The following is a 19,363-nucleotide window of genomic DNA, read 5'->3' as shown; positions in this document are numbered from 1 at the left end:
GATGCAATACCTTAGAGGCAATATATGACACCTGATCTGTGTCATGTTTAGCCCAACAATAGGAATGAGACGGAGAGAAATAGAGAGAGAGAAAGAGAGAGGGAGAAAGGGAGAAAGAGAGAGAGAGAGAGAAAGAGAGAGAGAGAACGACAGAAAGAGAGGGAGAAAGAGAGAGAGAAACTGAAGGAGAAAGAGTGATTATTAAGAGTGATTAAAGAGTAATTAATAACTCACTAACTTAACTAACTTAATTAGGGTGCTAAAAAGATTCCTGTGTAATCCCAAAACACAAATCACTCCAAAATGATCAGTGTGTGAGATGAGCGAGTGTGTGATGATGTGTATGACAGTGACAGCTGCAAACCCTACACACACACACACACACTCTCCGCACTGATACATGTATTAGGTGCACCATACATATACATATTACAGCCCTAGATGAACTCCAACGTGTGAGGCCACCACTCCTATAGCACTTACAGTTGTGCGCGTGTGTGTGTGTGTGTGTGTGCGTGTGTGTGTACTTGTCTTGTTTTCCAGGTAACTGCAGTTGTATGCGGCAGCGATCAGCAGCTCTAATCTCCTCCTCTTTCTTAAGGATAAGACGCTGAAGACCAGAGATCCAGTCCTGAGCTACTGTCCCATTTACGTTCTACACACACACACACACACACACACACACACACACACAAAGAAAAACAGGAACTTTTCACAACAGTTTTACAAACATTCCTCAACATTTAAATGTAACTATTAACGGATAACAAACATGATGTTTCATTGTAATGGTTTGCAAGCTGCAGCGATACAGGAGGAATAAAACACCTCAGGGTGTGCCTACAGGACACACGCTATAACAGGAACTTAAATGAGAAACGATAAACACACACAGTGTGATGGATCTCTGACCTGGTAGTTGCCCTTGAGGCTGCTGATCATGGTGGAGATTTGATTGACGAGGCCGAGGTCGTGGATCAGGTTCTGCAGGTCCTGATAAAGCTGACCCGGACCCACGTACAACTTATCTGTCAATGAGACACACACTCGGTTAAAGGTGCGATCTGTGATTCGAGAAACGGGACAGAAACACTTCTAAAGACACGATCTGTAATAAAGATTCCATCTGTAACTTTAGAATGATCCAGAGTCTGGATTAAAGGGTATATCTTGGATTTTTCAGAGCAAGACTACTACCAAGTTTTAAAAAAAACAACAACACCAACAACAATAACAACAACAACAACAATCCACGACGTATGATGGATTAAAGGCACTATACGTGAACATCAAAGATACACAGTACACATTAACCTGCAATGTGGATTAAAGATTCAGTATGCAACTTATTGAGTGTTCTCTAAAGGCCCAATTTATTATTCTCCTATAAGAATATTTTAATAATGTGAATTAATGTTACGGCATTCAATTTAAATCATAGTAAAGGAGGCGTGGCCTCCGTGTCTATTAGTCACTTTAAAGAGGCGTGGCCTTCTGGTTTTGTCGGCCTCAGTGAAAGAGGTGTGACTTTGCGTGGCCTCCGTGTCTGTCTCACGGAAGGAGGCATGGTCACCATGTCGGTCTTGGTGAAGGAGGCGTGGCCTCTGTACCAGTCAGTTGTATAATATATATATCTATAGATCATTAATCCTAGAGCTGTGTAAAGACAGATCTGTTCAGTCACAGGATTTTTGGAAGAAAGCATGATGAGTTAAACCTGTACTAATTTGTTCTGAGATAAAGAACAGCTCTGTGTGATGTGGGCGTGTCTTCAACAGAAGGACAAAAAATATCTTTAGTTTCTGACTGAACGACGGTAAATACTCTCACGCTCGGTTCTCCAGTGTGCACGTGTGTGGCCATATTGGAGACAAATGGTCTAAACACCCACACTGCTTGTCTAAACATCTCACTGCACATTAGTGTAGATCTGACTCAGAGTGTGTGTGTGTGTGCTATTTAAAGGTGTCTACACAGCATTGGTCCTTGCTTTCTAAATCAATAGCTCTCCATTGCACTGGGACAGACACTGATGTGCCGAGTGTAGTGCTAGCTTAAATAAAGTGTGTGTGTGTGTGTGTGTGTGTGTGTGTGTATGTGTGTGTGTGTGATTTCTATCTCTATAGAATTTAATTTCCTGTAAATTTCCATTGCACCTTATTTTGCAGGGAGAATTTTTGTGCTTTTATTTTCATGTGCTTATTTCAGCCTCATCTTTTTTGTTGTTGTTGTTGTTGTTATTGTTGTTTATACCACAGTGCTGTGGAATTCTCAGATTATCTCTCACTCCCTTTCCCTGTCTCCCTCTCTCTCCCTTTCCCTGTCTCTCTCTCCCCCTGTCTCTCCATCTCTCTCTCTTTCTCATGCACACAGCTTTATTCTCTGGCTTTAGTAAGGTATAAAGGAAGAAGAGAGAGCTGGAGGAAGACACAGGGACAGCAGGAGGAATTTGGCAGAGGGATGAAGGCCGGATCTCCTTCCAGACCTGCTCCAGTTTTAGACCCGGTTCACAAAGCCTGTGTGTGTTATGAGAAGCGTGGAGACGGCTCGGTGATCCTTTAAAACTCCACATGGAGCTGTGACTTTCAGTGGCGTCTCTGTGCTGGAGGTGAACACAGTGTCAGTGTTAATAATACCACTGCACTGATTCACTCAGTACGCGGAAACATAGACCAGTCAAAGGCCTAGATTCCTCACAACTCAGATCAGACTCTCACAGATCAGACTCTCGCACTCCACCGACTCCCACTCTCGCATTCCACCGACTCCCACTCTCGCACTCCACCGACTCTCGCACTTTACCGACTCCCACTCTCGCACTCCACCGACTCCAACTCTCACACTCTACCGACTCCAACTCTCACACTCCACCGACTCCAACTCTCGCACTCCACCGACTCCCACTCTCGCACTCCACCGACTCCCACTCTCGCACTCCACCGACTCTCGCACTCTACCGACTCCACCGACTCTCGCACTCTACCGACTCCAACTCTCGCACTCCACCGACTCTCGCACTCTACCGACTCCACCGACTCTCGCACTCTACCGACTCCCACTCTCGCACTCCACCGACTCTCGCACTCCACCGACTCCCACTCTCGCACTCCACCGACTCTCGCACTCTACCGACTCCACCGACTCTCGCACTCTACCGACTCCAACTCTCGCACTCCACCGACTCTCGCACTCCACCGACTCGCACTCTACCGACTCCACCGACTCTCGCACTCTACCGACTCCGAATCTCGCACTCTACCGACTCCGAATCTCGCACTCTACCGACTCCGAATCTCGCACTCTACCGACTTGGACCTGATTCAGGGAACTGGTGATTCTTTAAGAACCGGCACAAGTTTCCAACAAGTGAAGTGAAGACATTTTGCTTCACTCTCACATACATCTCTCTCTCTCTCTCGCACACTTTCCCTGAATGTCTCCCTCTCCCTGTCTCTCTCTTTCTCCCTTTCACGGTTTCTCTCTGTCCTTCTCTCTCTCCCCCTGTCTCTCTCTCTCCCCATCCCTGTCTCTTTCTCCCCCATCCCTGTCTCTCACACCCCCATCCCTGTCTCTCTCTCCCCCATCCCCGTCTCTCTACTTCTCGCTCTCCCTGTCTCGCTCTCTCTCCTTGTCCCTCACTCCATATGACTCTCTTACCATCTCTCTTCCTCTCCCCAGTGTCTCTCTCTTTAATCTCTGTCTCTGACTCTTTCTCCCAGTCTCGTCCTCTCGCTCTTCCCATCTGTCTCTCTTCTTCTCTCTCTCTCCCCATCTCTCCATATCCCTCTCTCTTTTCACATCCTTCTCCCAGTCTCTTTTTCTTTCCTGGTCTCCATCGCTCTCCCTGGCTGTCTCCCCCGTATTGCTCTCTCACTCGCTCTCTCCCTCCCTACTACCCTCTCCCCCCTCCTGATGTCATTACCCTCTTTCAGTCCACGTTTTATTCTGGTGCTTAACACTGTCCCCGTACTAATCCCTAACATTTACAGCCATCGCTTAATTCTCTCGTTCTTCTTGGGAGTTCTTGAGTTTGGGGTTTTGGCGAGTTACACACTTTATAAATAAAACTTGGCTCTGATACTCGACTAAGAACAAAAGCCTGCAGATGTTAACGGTTAATAGGTCAGTAAGTGGCGCTGCCAGTCCCTCATTCCCCATGAACTAGTGTAACATTACACACAGCCTGGGTCACCGTACCTCCTCGATCTGTAAATCCACCTTCACACAGAACAAACAGAGCTGCACTGAGATACAGTTACTGATTCTCTACAGCCTGTAAATGACTGATGAAAGCATTTAGCATGAGTAAAAGCCTTTCCTTTCATTGTGTAGGCAGAATCCGGACAGGGTCACACGTTTAACCTTAAACGACTCGAATCGGATTTCAGGGAGTCGGATGATTAAATCCCTCAGCTGGAGGATAAATGTGAATAGACCTATCTCCAGTCAGCGAGACCAGGCCAGCAGACAGGGGAGGAAATACTTCGAGGAAAGAGGATGACAGACTTTATAGGACGCAGACACCGGGAACAATAATTTCAGTGAAACAAGGCCCTAGAGAAAAGCTGATATAAAGATCAGGACAGATCTGCACGACTCCGACAATCCATTAAACAGCAGAAACGGTTCTTTTCCTGGCTATAATGTAAATGCTGGGAGTGACTTCCTTCAGGAGAAGGGGTTAAGGGACTTGCAGCAAACGGACCATATCTTTGGTGCTGGTACTATGAAGCTAAATCAGTGTTGGGATACAAATCCCGACGTTCCGTTCTTGTTATTATTAGGTTCTGCTGAAGGCCCTGTTCAGAGGGAGACAGCAGGAGCAGGTTTTGGACCAGGACCATTTTTATTCCGAATTTACTTTCAGTGTACGTTGATTTAATAAGGTCATCCCCAACTCCATAACGTCTTCTACTCCTTAACGTGCAGATGTGGTCAGATGTGTGATAATAATTTGGTAAGAATCTGATTTAACTTCTACTCAGGACATTGTGTGCTGTAAGGAATTCCAAAAGTCTGGAATTTATTACACTACAAAGTAACTTTCAGGTCGCTGGTCACACAAATTCCCCCATAGTTATTTGGGTCAAATTTGTCCCCATTTTTAAAGATTGGTGTTCTCAGACCTTGGGTCCAGATGTCAGGGACGTGTCCTACACTCAGAACAATTTTGAATACTTTTCGGATGGCCAACTGGAATTTACAACTTGTAGGTTTTATCATTTCGTTGAATATTCCATCAGGTCTAGATGCTTGTTTGGGGTTTTACGGTTTTAACTTGGTCTATGAGCTCCTTTTCGGTAATGAGTAATTACGTCTAATGACTTTTGACTGTCTTCGATTATAAATTCTAGTTCTTCCAGTGGTTTATTTATTTGATTTTGTTTACAATTTGCGCCGGCTTCAACTTTTTCAAACAGAGATTGGAAATGGTTTTCCCACATTTCACCGTTTTGGACTGCTAATTCTTCATGATGCGCCCTGCCCCCCCAATTGTCCCAGAATTGGTTTGTATCGATTGATTTCTCTATTACTCTCAATTGCTTTTGGGTGTATTGTACTTTTTTGCTTCTAAGTGTGTGCTTGTATTGTTTTAATGTTTCACAGTAATGTGGTTTTGTCTGTTTTTTGTCTTTAGACCTGATAGTTTTGCTGTTTTGTCAAACAGGTAATGTATATCTTTCCCAGCCAGATTGACCCCTTCTTCAGTATGCGCATAGCTGGCATCCAGAAGATTATCTAGGAGCATTTGTACTGTTTGGCTGCCTATTGCTTTCTGGTACTCCTCTGTGCTGTTTTCAGTCCGTCCGTGTGGTTTTCTGATGTGGTACAGATTACTGGGTTGGGTTCTGATGTTAATATTTGTTCTTTTGAGATACACGGTGATGTGGCTGTGATCAGATAGGGGGCTTAGTGCCTTAACACTGAATGCACTGAGAGATGATGGGTCTACGTCAATTATCATATAATCTACTGTGCTGTATATATATATATATATATATATATATATATATATATATATATATATATATATATATATATATATATATATAAATTTGGAGGATTTTTGAAGGGTTTGGAGGGTTTTAGGGATTTGGACAGTTGTTGGAGGGTTTTGGAGGCTTTCGGAGGGTTTCAGACAGTTTTACAGTTTTGAATGATTTCGGAGGGTTTGGGAGTGTATAAAAAGTGTCCCCTCGTGTTCTACCATTGACAATGTACAGTCCCAGACATTGACAGAGTTGCAGGAGACCTTTCCCATTTCTTATTGACAACATGCTCGTGGTTATATCTATGAAGATGCACAATGTCGTTCAATTTACTATTAACGTACTTAGTGCCTCGTGTGTCAGTGAAACCAGGCTGTAATCAAAACCTCACCGAACATCAGGGCTAGAGACCTCATCATAAATTATAACAACAATTTGTTTTCCTCCTACTGATGTAGAGATACAATGCATTTAACCTTTTAAACTACATAAGATTATCTACCTGTCCGACAATTTGGGATACGCCAGAGAGCAGAATGTAGAGATTATAGAACACAAATTTTAAAACGTCGCTGAAAACTATTAAACATACAAGGACGGAGCAGAGCAGGACAGCATTTAAGGCACGTTCTACCAATCAAGCAGTCTTGCTAATATGTTAATATTGTTGCCATAAAACACCTCTAGGACAGTTCCGGTCAAAAATGGTTAAAATAACATGTTTATAAATAGGACGTTTATAAATCTACTTCATTTTCTCCTCCTGCACCCCTTCGTCACCGTTCACCTCGATATCTCTGGGCTCAGAGTTATGCAGCCAGCTGGCCAAAGGCTTTTCATACAGAAACAGTGGGAAAAAACCCAACTATAATCCGGATTGCGTAACCTAGACTGCTGATAATCGGCAGCCGATAATCATTTCACGTCTGTGGAGGTTAAACACAGAGGACTTCATTACCCTTTTATGAACGTCAACATTGTAGCGCAATTACCGTGCAAAACAACGTTATTCGACACGTACGTAATCGGTTGTGCTTTTACGCATGTCATGTTAACCACCTCTAAGGGCTATGCGATGAGATATCATGGATATTTATTTATTCAACTATTCATTTTCAAACTGAGCGGAATTGGCTGATTTGACGTTAGTGTTCATTTCGTCAGTTCAAATGTCCCTCTGACAAAAAAACCTCTGATTGGCAGAACGTTAATCGTTAAAGCTAAACGTAGACAAAAGAGCAATAATGACTGGCAGAACACCAAAACTGACTCCTACATCAGCACTGCTTCACACAACATCTGGTATAAGAGACTCGACTGGCAGAGAACACCGATTTGTCCAGCGACGTGGATTTTTAAACTTAGCAAACACTGGTATGAAGAATGAGGCTGAATAATGGGTTAGTGGGTCAGAAGCGGAGAACGCGCGGAGGATAGATCAGAGCTCATTTCCTGTTGGAGGCCCAGCATGAACTCTTTGAAGTATGCACACCAAAATCCATGCAAATGCTGTGAAGCGGGAGCCATGTACATCATAATAAAATGGTGTTCCGGAATGTTCTGCATCTCTCAGAACCTCACCACGCAAGATAAAACCGCTACGCATCATTTAATCAGCGCGTCTCTTATATATAACCTGCCTCCACGATAACGCGAGTGAAAGATCTCCGATACGATCGTGTACGTGTTAACGACGTACTTGGCTTGGCGTTGACGACCACCTTCTCTCCGGAGTGAAGGGCGGGGAAAGGGACGGAGTCTCCCATCTCCTCCGAGGAGCCGAACTCCACCGGCTCCACCAGGCTGAGAGGGACGCTCCACTTGAGCAGGAAACGCTGGCCTGAAGGAACGACGGCACCTCCACCATCCTGAGGAGAGCTGGATGTGGAAGCCAGGGACGGAGACGAGGAAAAGAGAGTGAAAGAAAAAGAAACAAACACGGCTTAAATAAAGCCGTGTACAAAGCAGGCCAGTAGATACAGAATCTCAGTAGTGAACGTTTATTACACAGGAATATATACGTATGTTACATTTCCATGTCATGTTGAGATTTTTTCCCCCCTCAATGTCTGTTTAGATTTAATGATAATGAGTCTTTATTGGTCACGTATACAATACAACACAGAGAAATTATTCTCTTCGCAGAGCCTTAACCACTAAACCACCACTTCAGTCTTCCAGTTCTTCTAGCTAGGAACCGTCACAGAGGGATTCGCCTTAATAATAAATAAATAAATCCATTCCAATTCACCTTGATTAATGAGGCCCAATGTCTGTGCTGAATACTGTGATAAATTACCTACTTAATTATTCCTATTGATGTTAATCCTGAAGTGGAAAATATTAATATTATTATTATTAGTAGTAGTAGTAGTAGAAGTAGTAGAATTAGTAGTAGTAGTAGAAATAACAATAGTTGTAGTAGTAGAAGTCTACTACTTCTATTACTACTACTAGAAGAAGAAGTAATAGTAGTAGTAGAATTAGTAGTAGTAATAGTAGTAGTAGAATTAGTAGTAGTAGTAGTAGAAGTAATTGTAGTAGTAGAATTAGTAGTAGTAGTAGTAGTAGAAGTAGTAGTAGAATTAGTAGTAGTAGTAGTAGTAGTAGAAGTAATTGTAGTAGTAGAATTAGTAGTAGTAGTAGTAGAAGTAGTAGTAGAATTAGTAGTAATAGTAGTAGTAGAAGTAGTAGAAGTAATAGTAGTAGTAGAAGTATTAGTAGTAATAGTAGTAGTAGAAGTAACAGTGGTAGTAGAAGTAGTAGAAGTAGTACTAGTAGTAGAATTAGTAGTAGTAGTAGTAGTAGAAGTAGTAGAAGTAATAGTAGTAGTAGAATTAGTAGTAATAGTAGTAGTAGAATTAGTAGTAGTAGTAGTAGAAGTATTAGTAGTAGTAGAATTAGTAGTAGTAATAGTAGTAGTAGAATTAGTAGTAATAGTAGTAGTAGAATTAGTAGTAATAGTAGTAGCAGAATTAGTAGTAGTAGTAGAAGTATTAGTAGTAGTAGAATTAGTAGTAGTAATAGTAGTAGTAGAATTAGTAGTAGTAGTAGAATTATTATTATTATTAGTAGTAGTAGTAGTAGAAGTAGTAGAAGAAGAAGAAGGAGTAATATTAGTAGCAGAATTAGTAGTAGTAGTAGTAATGTGTGTTTGTGTGTGTTTGTGTGTGTGTGTGTGTGTATACCGCAGGTTGGGCGTGGCGCACATGAGCACGTCATTAAGCAGGAAAAGTCGTCTCTCTTTGGTCTTGACGATCTCTCCTCGCTCGTTGTACACGGTCTCCACCACGTCGTCCGAGCGGATCAGATACCTGCTACCCACACTCAGGAGCTGGGAAAAAATGATGGGTTATTACGGCCAGGAATACGTCCTCAACTTTAGGAAGAAATAACAGTTTTAAAGATAATATGTATTTCTGTAGAACTTTTTTATATAATAGACGCGGAGATGGATTTGGGTTACAGTGTACAAATACAGTGAGAAGCAGTGACAGAATTGACTGGCTGAGTAATGAACTAAATCTAGTAATTCATTTGCTTAAAATGCAATAACACAAACTTCGCAAACTTAGGGTAATAAATTGGCTAAATACTCAACTAAATAATGTAAAAGTAAACTAAATAATTTAAATGTATTTGCTATGATTTATATTTATATCACTCGGATTTTCACGTATTTAGAGTTTTTAATCGAGTAGAAATACGGAGTTATGAACGAATCTATTTTTATAGGTTTCAAGTGATAATATAGTCCTTATTTGAGATTATTTATTTTATAGTTTACCCACAATGCTGTGCGGTTGTGTGTGTGTGTGTGTGTGTGTGTGTGTACCTTGTTGAGGTAGCGCTCGTTCATGGCCTTGGCGATGTGTCGGATCTCACAGCGCTGATCTGCGTCTCTCTTCCTCTCGTTCAGCTTCTCAGACAGAGTCTCCAACTCAGTCAGGGCCATCTGTAGGGGCAAGCGGTCATCGTGGCCCACCGGTGTGTTCTTCAGCATGTCCTACACACACACGTGCACACACACACACACACACACACGCATATTTAGATGAGATCCAAAATGAACATCAAGTCAGTGTCATTGTGTGAGTTATACCTTATCTGGAGGAAATAGGAACAGTAATTAAAGCTTTTGTTTTGTGTGTGTGTGTGTGTGTGTGTGTGTGTGTGTCTGTGCGTGTATAAAGTAAGGAATGTGCTCCCCCTGCTGGACATTACTAAACTGCACATCAAGAAGCGATAACTTTAACATACTCTAAATCTATGGAAGTGATTTAAGGAGATTTTAGTGCAGTTCTTTACACTGCTTATTTTACACCTCTTACTTTACACCGCTTATTTTATACCTCTTATTTTACACCTCTTACTTTACACCTCTTACTTCACACCACTTATTTTATACCTCTTACTTTACACCGCTTATTTTACACCTCTTACTTCACACCTCTTACTTTACACCTATTACTTATTTTGCACCTATTACTTTACACCGCTTATTTTATACCTCTTATTTTACACCTCTTACTTTACACTGCTTATTTTATACCTCTTATTTTACACCTCTTACTTTACACCTATTACTTATTTTGCACATATTACTTTACACCGCTTATTTTATACCTCTTATTTTACACCTCTTACTTTACACCTATTACTTATTTTGCACCTATTACTTTACACCGCTTATTTTACACCTCTTACTTCACACCTCTTACTTTACACCTATTACTTATTTTGCACCTATTACTTTACACCGCTTATTTTATACCTCTTATTTTACACCTCTTACTTCACACCTCTTACTTTACACCGCTTATTTTATACCTCTTATTTTACACCTCTTACTTTACACCGCTTATTTTACACCTCTTACTTTACACCTCTTACTTCACACCTCTTACTTTACATCCATTACTTATTTTACACTTCTTACTTTACACCGCTTATTTTACATCTATTACTTATTTTGCACCTATCACTTTACACCACTTGTTTTACACCTCTTACTTCACACATCTTACTTTGCTTCTGTGACTTTATTTGTGCAAGTAAAGTTTTTTTTTTTATTTAATTCGGATGAGGAAGTGAGTGAAGATGACCGTACACATAAATAGATAGTGAAAAAACAGAAACAGACAGACGGATAGATTTAGAGAGATAAACAGACACAAATCAGCCATGTATGAAGATTAGATAGATAGATAGACAAACAAAAACAAGACATGCAGAAAGACAGATACAGAGAGACAGACAGACATAGACACAAAACACACATACAGCTAGACAGATAGATAGATAGATAGATAGAAAGACAGCTAGAGACAGGCAGATAGACAGATACAGACATACATAGGCACAAAGTAGACGTACATGTAGATAGACAAACAGACAGACAAAAATAAGACAGGCAGAAAGACAGATATAGACACAAACAGGCATAGACACAAAGCACACATACACAAAGACAGATACACAGACAGACAGACACAAAGCAGACATACATGTAGATATATAGATAGACAGACAGACAGACAGACATATTGATAAGATAAACAGAGATGTACAGTAAGAGAGATAAGACTGACAGGAATACAGATATAAAAATGATATATTATAAATATATAATGAAAGACACGCACATACACAGGCAGATAAACAGACCTAATAGTGAAGTTTTTTTGTATTTGTGATTTTCGTCTGATTTCCGAGGCGAGTGTGATGGTCCGAATTTTGCGAGATGTTTGGAGACGACCGCAGGTGTAAACGCTTCTGCTCCGTCGCACACGAGTCATTTCCCTCTTGTTACTAATCTGTACGCCTCAAATACTCTTAATATACAGTTCGAACAGGAAGAAAGCTACTGAAGAAAAACCTTGACCTTGCTGTGACCTTGAACCTGGTTAGAATGAAAACTGTACAATGAATGTGGAAGTTCTGTGTGTGTGTGTGTGTGTTTGTGTGTTACCTGCAGGAGCAGAATGAACTGTGGGAATCTCTGGATGGGTTTCATCATGAGGCCGTAGAGCGTGACGTGATCGCGACTGCTCTCCTGACGTTGCTGTAAAATATACACCGTTAAAAAAATCTTCCTTTATAACTGTTTATAATAATAATAATAATAATAATAATATGATCTTAATGACATTTTTTTTCTATAACGTGAAATACATTCCCTTTATGAAATATATTCTATGTTACATATCGCACTCATCAGTGTTTATTATAGCACGGTGATATATAGTGTTAAATAAATAAATAAATAAATAAATAAATAAATAAATAAATAAATAAATAAAAGTGTGTAGCTGACCTTGAGGAAGTCGAGGAAGCAGGGTTTGGAGGTGCATGCCTTCCTCACCACCGCCATGGCCGTATTGAAGTTATTCACGTACTCGCTGTACGCGTCCAGAACCATGGATTTAGAGAACTGAGAGATGGAAAGATGAGACGAAGATATTTTAATAATCTGATCATCATCCTGTACTGTACGTACAAATCACTGGAAGTGTTCGTAACGGTTTAAAAAGACAAGACATGTGTAACTGCTGGTTTTGTCTTATTAACTGAGAGAGAGAGAGAGCGCGAGAGAGAGAGCGGGAGAGAGGGAGAGAGCGAAAGAGAGAGAGAAAGAGAGAGAGAGAGAGAGAGAGAGGGAGAGAGGGAGAGAGCGAGAGAAAGAGAGAGAGAAAAGAGAGAGAGAGAGAGAGAAAAGAGAGAGCGAAAGAGAGAGAGAGAGAGAGAGAGAGAGAGAGAAAAGAGAGAGCGAAAGAGAGAGAGAGAGAGAGAGAAAGAGAGAGAGAGTGAGAGGGAGAGAGGGAGAGAGAGAGAGGTTCAGCTCTATATTAAGTGTTTATATGTAGGGGGTGCAGAGTGAGACACACACAGAGAGAGAGACAGAGAGAGAGAGAGAGAGAGAGAGAGAGAGAGAGAGAGAGAGAGAGATTCAGCTGTATATTTAATGTCTATATGGAGAGAGACAGAGAGATAGAGAGAGAGAGAGAGAGAGAGAGAGAGAGATTCAGCTGTATATTAAGTGTCTATATGGAGGGGGTGTAGAAAGAGAGAGACATAGAGAGAGAGAGAGAGAGAAAGAGAGAAAGAGGGACAGCAAGAGAGAGAGAGAGAGAGAAAGAGAGAGAGAGAGAGAGGGACAGCGAGAGGGAGAGAAGAGTAAAGGAATGATTTTGTGAGAACAGGAACTGATATGTATCATTTCCTCAATCATCATATCATTCCACAACATTAAACATAACTATAACTGGATAAAGCGTACAATGTCAATCCATAACTAATAAAAAGTTGTAATTGTTGGGAAATTGCGGTGGTATAAGAGGAATAAAAACAACACCACTTGTTTGGTTTATGATGTGCTGCTAGAGGGAAATAATAATAACTGTAGGTGGTTACAGTGACTCCACCTCCTCGATTATTTTCCCAGAACAGAATATCCCTCGACTACAGAAGCCCGAAGCGGCCATGCATTATTTATTTATTTATTTCTGTCGTTTTCTCGTGAACTCGACTTCATTTTCCTGCGTACTCGACATCCGACGTCCCGAAGTCGGTGGGGTTTTTTTGGTTAAACGCCCGAAATAAGGTCTGTGGTTAACACAAGCTCAAGATATGGTCACGTTTTATACTACGCCATACAATATGTCAGTAATACCCCACTCAGGATGTTTGAAAAAGCTTAGCGGTTGCTAACAAGTGGCTAAATCGTACTAGAGAGGAAATCTCATCTACTACAGCCTCGTTGTGGTTATACTCGCACTCGTGCAACTCAAACTTTCCAACTTTAGATTGATCAATTTGTAGCATTTTCAAATGGTATAAGTTTATAGCCTAACATTAGCTTTTTACTTCTGGTGATTGTATTTAGTCTTCAAAATCTTATGAATCGTATCTTAATGAATGAAACGTGGAAGAATCATGAACTTTTGTTGGACACAGAGTTTATTTTCTACAACAATCCAAAAGTTAATGAAAAAATAAATCCTATTGGGTTTTTGTCGAGGGAACCGTGGTGATGCTAACTTCCTCGGTGGCCTACAAATATATATCGTCCCTGCAGGATTGGCCGCTTTGGGCTTCCGTACTTGACCGTTTTGTTCCTCAAAATTACAAAAGTTCTATTCTAATCTATTTTAATCTTCTCTTTATTCTTACGCCATCTTCTCCACGTTCTGGTATTTTCATCAGTATCACGTGGAAGGAAACGTCACTAACGCTCCTCCGTGTTGCGATTTTCTCTTAGAAAAACTGTTTTTTTCCAGGACTCACGGAGGCGACGAAGACGTCCCCGATGGTCTGGAGCTGGTCCCAGTCTGCCACACGGCTGGCCAGGGCGATCTGGAACATGGCGTGGCACTGCAGGATCTCCCTCACACGGTAAAACACCGCCTTACACTTCCTCTCGCTCAGCAGCCGAGGCTCGAGCTCCTGCAGCGGCTTCTCGTAGTGCTACACGGGGAGCAGAGACGACAGTACGACAAGTCTTACAGTCAAACAGCTGCTTTTATTTAATCAGTCATCAGAAGTAATTTAGGTCGTTTTTTTAATGTTCAAGCATACACTGAGATGTAATGACAAATGAATGTTTCAGAAATGCTCAAATCAGTCTTAGTGAAGGAGGCGTGGCCTTTGGGTGTGTCAATATTAGTGGAAGAGGTGTGGCCTTTGGGTGTGGCAGCATTAGTGAAGAAGGCGTGGCCTTTATGTGTGTGTCAGTCTTAGTGAAGGAGGCGTGGCCTTTATGTGTGTGTCAGTCTTAGTGGAAGAGGTGTGGCCTTTGGGTGTTACAGTCTTAGTGAAGGAGGCGTGGCCTTAGCGGATGTCAGTTTTAGTAAAAGAGGAGGGGCTGTTTTGTGTGCGTCAGTCTTATTGAAAGAGGCGTGGCCTGTGTGTGTGTGTGTGTGCGTGCGTGCGTGTGTGTCAGTCTCTCACACTAATGCCAATGCCACGGTTTTATATAATTTGCATCAAAAAAGCACTAAACGTTCAGCAGTTAACACTTACCTCTAATATTCTCTTCAGCGAGTCTAAATAATTCTTCTCACTCTCTAATATTGACTCCAGAATACATCTCCTCACCACCTGATCACACACACACACACACACACACACACACACAAGATTTCATTAACATGAATATCTAAAACACTGTACAATTTTGGTTAGATGTAGACAATTTTTAACTAATATATATATATATATATATATATATATATATATATATATATATATATATATATATATATATATATATATATATACACCCATACACACAGACACACACATACATATATATAAAATGTATATAAAGACTGTGTAGTACGATCATAGTGAAACTACTGTTGCTTATTCTTGGTGCTTTTGCTTCCTAATCATATTCACGTGCGGTATGTCACGATAACATTCTGTCATTTTTATGGATTTTTTTTTTTCCACATCATTCTTGAATAAAATTTGTTCATAAGCAGGCTCCCCAGTGAAATGAATTCATATTACAATTCATATCATACTGTATATACCATGCACTTTATCTTTTATATTGTTCATCAACGTATCTTGCCGTTTCTGCTCGCATTATTAAAAGGTTGACAATTTGACAAATATAAACCTCTGTTGAATTTTTACATATTTGGCCTAATAAGATTCGACCGGTGTGTGTTAACTTGTAGGAAATTTTCAACATCTTTAAACCATTATTTTAACGTTTTATAAAGTTACAAATGATTCACGTTAGAGATCTATAAAACTCCAAGATCATGGTGCCGGGTATAAAATAGTCAATTAAATGTTAGCTGTGTCTATATTGAATGTTCAAGTGTGTGTGTGTGTGTGTGTGTGTGTGTGTGTGTATACACCTGCTGTTGAGAGAGGCCCTCAGGGGCGGGGCCTAACACAGGCTCCACGTTTAAACATTCCACCTCGATGAAGAGTTCGGATGGCTCTTCCTCAAAACATGATGCCTTCCTCTCTAACACACACACACACACACACACACACACACACACACACACACAGACGGTTAAAACAGATAAAAAAAATCACGACAGAGATTAGCTTTAACACTGACTTTTGGGATTTTCTGTCTTAACGTGACGTCTTTAAATTGATGGAAAATGAATCGGAAATCAATCAGCGTTACTCAGCTCACGCTCGGGTCCTTATTAGCTTCTACTTCCTGTGAGTTATTTAGTGTTTTATACAACTAACCAACATTAAAAATAAAAAAGGTTCATCTAGATGGAACCAAACAGGAACAAGAGCATTAAGTAACGAATAGAACACCGGCGTACGAGCCGTTATAGCAAACTAATCAGTGGCGGAGTGGTGCGATACTGCCCCCACGTCAACATGAAAAGAAATGCAGCTTCGAAGTAACAGGAAAGCGGAAGCGTAGATGTGGAACTCCTCCTACCGTGACCAAAAGATTTGGTTCGAATGAAGGACTTTCCCTTCTTGACCGCCGCTTTGGTTTTCTCCAGGCCGTCTTTGGTGCCGTGCTTGGCCGCCCTCACCAGCTTTTGCATCTGTTCACATAAGACCAAACACGGTTCAGTCACGCAATCTCGCGCAAAAGCACACAACTGATTATTCATTCAGCGAGACGTGACTTCACGACCGGGACGCGTCGGAATAATACGAGAGCCAAAAGAGCCGAACGAGCATCTCGTCAGATTAAAAGCGAAAAGCAGCGCGCCTCCAGACCTTTACGTCCGAATTAATCTCGTAGGATGTAACGATTCGGTTATCTCTAGAGCTGAAATGCTAACTTTTGTGTTTTTGACTTCATATTTCGTGTAAGATCTAGACAAATTAACATAAAAGTACGCCAGAAGACCAGCCTTCAATTCCCTCCTCCGATAAAAACAGCAGCGGAACTAATCAACATATTAATCTGATTAAAACGACCGACATTTGTGTACTCTCTGATATCAATAGGATGCCGACAGAAAGCCCCGCCCCCTTCCCCCCGTCACATGCTTAGCGCTCTCGTTTTCCATCGCGTATACATCATCATACGTTCAATTTTTCTAACAGGTCCAAGTATCCAGGAAATCCGAGCCCCTTAATGAATAACTCTGAATTGCTCACCTTCAGACTCTGAACCCTAAACCCCGACGCCTAAACCTAACACGCCAACGTTTTTTGGTTCTCCACCAATCATCATACCCCAAACCCTAACTTTATCCACGATCCCTAAACTCACGCACACTTTCAGGTCTCATCACCTCTCATCTCTCGCACCTTAAACCCCAAGAGCAGCCCCGAACTATAACCGCTAACATTCTTCTTATGCTGTAGATGAACGAGGAACATCCTCACGAAACACCAAACCAGGCCATGACCCATCATGTCTGGAGATATGAAATGTCGTCATGGATTATAACATCGAGATGTCGTGAAGAGGGTTTCATGTAGGAGACACATGGGGAAAAGACTGCAGCAGCAGCTCACGATGTTCAGCTGTACTGTACAACTGATCTATTGTGGATAAATTTACAGAGGAGAAGAGGAACACACTCCAGACCGCGCGGTAATGAGAGTAATCCGTGTCGGGGTGGTGTGATGAGACCGAAGTGCAGAATGGAGTGTGTTACTCCGCTTACACCACAGCCATCAGTCAGCGAGGAGAATATCATAACGTTTCGGTTATTAATGAAGGACGTTTTAACGTTAGTGCGTTTTAACGGTTTATAGTTAAGATTTAATGCTGTGGAACGTCTGAGAGACAAGTTCATTCCTGTTTACTTTACAGCTGCGATAAACAGCCGTCTCATCACCAGCGACACCTTCTCTCTCTCTCTCTCTCTCTCTCTGTAAATCTGTTCGTCTTTCTCTCTGTCCTTCTCTGTCACTTTCTCGGTCGGTCTCTTGCTCTTCTCTCTATCTGTCTCTCGTTTTCTCTTCAGTGTCTGCCTCTCTCGTTCTTTCTGTCTGTCTGTCTCTCTTCTCTCTCTGTCTGACTGTCTCTCTCTCTCTATCGGTCCATGCCTGTCTGTTTCTCCCACTCTGTCCATCCCTCTCTGTCTGTGTCTCCCTCTCTCTATCCTTCTCTGTTGCTCTGTCTGTCTCTCTGTCGGTCTGTCGCTGTATGTTTCTCCCTCTCTGTCTGTCTCATTCTCTCATCCCTCTCTGTTGCTCTGTCGGTCTCTCTCTCCCCCTCTGTCTCATCTCTCTCTCTCTCTCTCCCCCTCTGTCTCATCGCTCTCCGTCTGTCTCGTCTCTCTCACTGTCTCGCTCTCTCTGTCCTTCTCTCTCTGTCTGTCTGTCTCACTCTCTCTATCCCTCTCTGTTGCTCTGTCTGTCTCGTCTCTCTCTCTCACTCTGTCTGTGTCCATCTATCTCACGCTCTGTCTCACGCGATCTTTCTCTCTCTCTCTCAGCTGGAAAGCATAAACTCCTCTATCTTGAAGACTTTCCCATTCCGGAAAACTTTGCAGAAGCCCGTGACTGTTACAAAGCTCTGACACTGGAGACTCCTTCCATAAATGTAAAATATATATTTTTTAAAACATGAATGAAATCCTTGTGTATTTTTGTTTTGTTTTGTAGAAATCGAGAATATTCCAGAAAGAAAAAAGTCCCAAAGCTGAAACTGCTGGAGCAGTCACTACACAACATGTGCCTGTAGTGACCAGCAACACTTAATTAACATGCAAAGCAACACGAATTAGAAGGAGCAACAAAGACCACACCCACAAAACACACACAAACACACGAGTGAAGTTTCCATCCGCCTGTTTTAAAAAAAAAAACAAAAAAAAAACGTTTTCTCCGCCCTTAAAGTCCCCTCAAAAACAAATTATAATTAAATTTGGTAAATACATGCTCCAGTTTCTCCATTTCTGGATTTTACTGCCATTTACCACATAAACCTTTTAAAGTTAGCATCTGCGGGCTATCTTTTCCACAAAAACTATTTCCTTCGCAATTTCCTTCAAAACATATGCTATTTTACCTTGCAAGCTAGTTAGCACACTCACTAGCACGTTAAACAGATAGTTTGTCTGTTTTGCACAGTTAATAACAGTTATTAGAACACAGTAATGAATAACAGTCATGCTAACCAGCTGATCTGCTAGCTAGTTTACAAATGAGCTGACTGAAAAAGGACACAAAGTTTAAATCAGCAGTCATGTACAGATGTAGTACATAAAACTTGCACTAACTAGCTAGCTGGCTAAATTGGTTAGCCGAACAGAAAATCAAATCAGATGGTTAGCATGAATTTTGGGTAGCCGATTGCTTCGTCTGTACAGATACTTTGCTAATATATTCACTTTGCTAACTAGCTAGCTTGCTAAACAGTTAAGTGAATGTGGCGTCATACACAGATGCGATAGTAGGCAAATTTATGT

General features: G+C 41.4%; 1 protein-coding gene across 4 annotated transcripts in view; it reads right to left on the bottom strand.

Annotated features, from left to right (window-relative positions):
* The window catches only part of arhgef10 (Rho guanine nucleotide exchange factor (GEF) 10), a 77,594-nt gene that overhangs the window by 33,559 nt on the left and 24,672 nt on the right, over window positions 1–19,363 (bottom strand). For all 4 annotated transcript variants that reach the window (XM_017476729.1, XM_017476731.1, XM_047157878.2 and 1 more), the window contains 11 exons: window positions 16,420–16,531; window positions 15,863–15,975; window positions 15,012–15,089; window positions 14,277–14,456; window positions 12,307–12,423; window positions 11,962–12,054; window positions 9,826–9,996; window positions 9,179–9,324; window positions 7,690–7,868; window positions 913–1,028; window positions 528–655 (listed from right to left, as the gene is read on the bottom strand). In XM_017476729.1, coding sequence (XP_017332218.1) covers window positions 528–655; window positions 913–1,028; window positions 7,690–7,868; window positions 9,179–9,324; window positions 9,826–9,996; window positions 11,962–12,054; window positions 12,307–12,423; window positions 14,277–14,456; window positions 15,012–15,089; window positions 15,863–15,975; window positions 16,420–16,531 — 1,433 coding nt within the window. The remainder of the gene's footprint in view (window positions 1–527; window positions 656–912; window positions 1,029–7,689; window positions 7,869–9,178; window positions 9,325–9,825; window positions 9,997–11,961; window positions 12,055–12,306; window positions 12,424–14,276; window positions 14,457–15,011; window positions 15,090–15,862; window positions 15,976–16,419; window positions 16,532–19,363) is intronic.

This window comes from Ictalurus punctatus, chromosome 9 (genome assembly GCF_001660625.3).
Source record: "Ictalurus punctatus breed USDA103 chromosome 9, Coco_2.0, whole genome shotgun sequence".
NCBI classification, from domain to species: Eukaryota; Metazoa; Chordata; class Actinopteri; order Siluriformes; family Ictaluridae; genus Ictalurus; species Ictalurus punctatus.
Note: the sequence above shows the minus strand (reverse complement) of the source record. Positions and strands in the feature narration are given on the sequence as shown.